The 2,655-nt window shown below is 31.2% G+C and overlaps 1 protein-coding gene across 1 annotated transcript; it reads left to right on the top strand.

Moving 5' to 3' along the window:
* The first annotated feature begins 899 nt into the window (after positions 1-899).
* On the top strand, positions 900-2,383 carry LOC127123272 (LOB domain-containing protein 40). Its single transcript, XM_051053507.1, has 2 exons — positions 900-1,317; positions 1,563-2,383. Exons 1-2 carry the CDS (start codon positions 1,128-1,130, stop codon positions 2,150-2,152), a joined length of 780 nt encoding a protein of 259 aa, XP_050909464.1. The 5' UTR covers positions 900-1,127; the 3' UTR covers positions 2,153-2,383.
* The last annotated feature ends 272 nt before the right edge of the window (positions 2,384-2,655 follow it).

The raw sequence follows: 2,655 nt of genomic DNA, 5'->3' as shown, positions 1-2,655 counted from the left end.
ACATGGTAGACCACAATAAAACATTAAACAAAACATGGTGGACCACAACATCTGACTATTACACGTAAAAAAGAAACAACTAAGGGACCACAACAAAACAACTGAAAAGGAAAGTAGGCCACATGAATATCACGAAAAACAAAACAAGTGTGAATCCTAGAAAGAGAGACAAGAAAACACACCTTAAACAGAACTTCACTTGTCCACTAGTCATCTTTGCGAATCCCAGAACTTCGTGTTTGATGTTTGAATCAGTGTGATTGAGTGGATTTAAGGGTTCTTCGTGATCTTCTTCAGATAGTGAAAGGAGAAATGCAATTAGAATTCAAAAGAATTTAGGAATTTCTGAAAATGTAACGTTGTCATTTTATAATGTTTAAAACTAAATTAAAATGAATTAAATAAATAACAATTATTTTATAAAATAAAATATACAACAATATTATTTAAATATTCAAAAAAGATGACATGTATCTAATAATATAATGTTTAAAATTTCACATTTAAAAATAACAATTGGAAAGTCACATATTACCATTGCAATCAAATGTCCCTAGAAATATCAATTGAGCTGAATTATTAAATAATTAAATACATCTTTTATTTATGAATACTTTCTTAATATTATATAATTATCACATTCATTTCAATACTTTCTTAATATTATAACAATTATCACATTTACATTTTTAAAAATGGTGTAAAAAATTATCACTTTTAATTTTTTTATTTAATTTTATTTCTTTTTCATTTGTTGTTTTTCCTTACCAATTAAGAAACTATAAAATGGACTAAATGGTAAAACACATCTAGTAAACTAAATTATTTTATAAAAAAAGAACATAAAACTAAATCCACTGTTTTATGCAAACCAAAAAAAAAAACTCCCTAGTAAAAACAATTGCTAAGAAACAGCTGCGCGTCTCCTTAAACATGTGAAAAAACCCAACAGCGCCGGAAACTCCCAACAAACAACTATATAATTGCCTCTTCACTTCCACAATCTCAATCCTTTCTCTCTTACCAAAACCAACAAAAAAAACCCTTCTTCCTATTTTACATAAAAGTTGAATTTTTATACTTTTAATCAAATTGAAGCAAAAAAGAAAACAAAGGGTTGCATCAAAATGAGAATGTCTTGTAATGGCTGCAGAGTTTTAAGAAAAGGGTGTAGTGAAGATTGTTGCATAAGACCATGTTTGGAATGGATCAAGTGTCCTAAATCACAAGCTAATGCAACTCTTTTTCTCGCTAAGTTTTATGGTCGTGCTGGTCTCACCAACCTCATCAATTCTGGTCATGAAAATCTTCGCCCAGGTAAACAATTACTCGCTCTGGTCACTATTATAAACAAAATTTTAATTTTCAGATATTTATAAAATAATTGATATAGCTGATGTATCTGATATGCATGTTAGATTTTAAAAAAAATTATTGAGTAATTTATGTATCTGAGTTGATTTATATGACATGCATGTTGGATTTTTAAAGAATTTAGAGTTTTTTAAAATTAATTTATATATGAAATTGTCATATTGATTGTGATTTTTTGGTTTTTTCAGCAATTTTTCGTTCATTGCTATATGAGGCTTGTGGGAGGATTGTGAACCCGGTTTATGGTTCTGTGGGTTTATTATGGTCTGGAAGCTGGCAGCTCTGTCAAACTGCGGTTGAAGCTGTTTTAAAAGGCGAGCCGATTACGCCGATTGCTTCAGAGTCTGCGAGTGGCCCACCGTTGAAGGCCTATGACATACGCCACGTGTCAAAAGAAGGTAATAACTCGGAGGAGACTCAGCGAGTCAAGACTCGGTCTCGGTTCAGACGAGCCGTGAAGCCGGTGCTCGGAAAAGAAACCGGATCGGCGGAGGAGGAGAACCGGTCTGAGTCGTTGCTGAGTGAACCGGGTAAAGATAATGAGAGTGGGGTTTCGGTGGAAACTTCGATCCTTTTTCAGGAAGAACCGGAGTCCGAAGCTAAGGTAAGTGACCGAGCCGAGGAAGGTGTGAGTGATGACGTTGGTTTGGAGCTTAGGCTTGGGATCGAACCGGTTGTACATGAGGAATATTTGGTTCCCATAAAGAAGAGAAAAATTGGGTTGAAGGATTGTGGTGTGCCTTGCAAAGTGGAGCTTGGGCTTGAGCTTGCGGCTTAAACGGCTTGGAATGTTATAACTTAATCGGCTTCTATATAAGAGAATTGTGAAAGAGATGAGAATTTTAGAGGTAGAAGAAGAATCTTTTTTTATTATGCCTTTATTTTAGTTTTCTTGAAACTTTACCCCTTTTTTTGGGTTAATCTTGGAAACATGGAGATGTACAAATTTGGGTATGTAAAAAAAAATTAAAATAAATTATTTATTGCATAGAAATTTTATTTTTTAAAAGTTTTTTTGGGTACAATTTTTTTTAAAGTTAATGTCCATAATTAATTAATTTTACCTTTTTTAAAATAAAATATCTGAAATGTTGCAAATTATAATTTAAGTTTTCTCATTCTCAAATTATAAAATATTTGGGAATTTCACAGAAATGTACTTAATTTTGTATAAAAAATATTTATGTATAACTTTAAAATATTAGCCTTCATTAATTATATATATGAAAAGGAATTTAAAAATTGAAATAAGAAATAATAATAAATTATTGATAGTATATT

This window comes from Lathyrus oleraceus, chromosome 1 (assembly GCF_024323335.1).
Source record: "Lathyrus oleraceus cultivar Zhongwan6 chromosome 1, CAAS_Psat_ZW6_1.0, whole genome shotgun sequence".
In the NCBI taxonomy this organism is placed as follows: Eukaryota; Viridiplantae; Streptophyta; class Magnoliopsida; order Fabales; family Fabaceae; genus Lathyrus; species Lathyrus oleraceus.
Note: the sequence above shows the minus strand (reverse complement) of the source record. Positions and strands in the feature narration are given on the sequence as shown.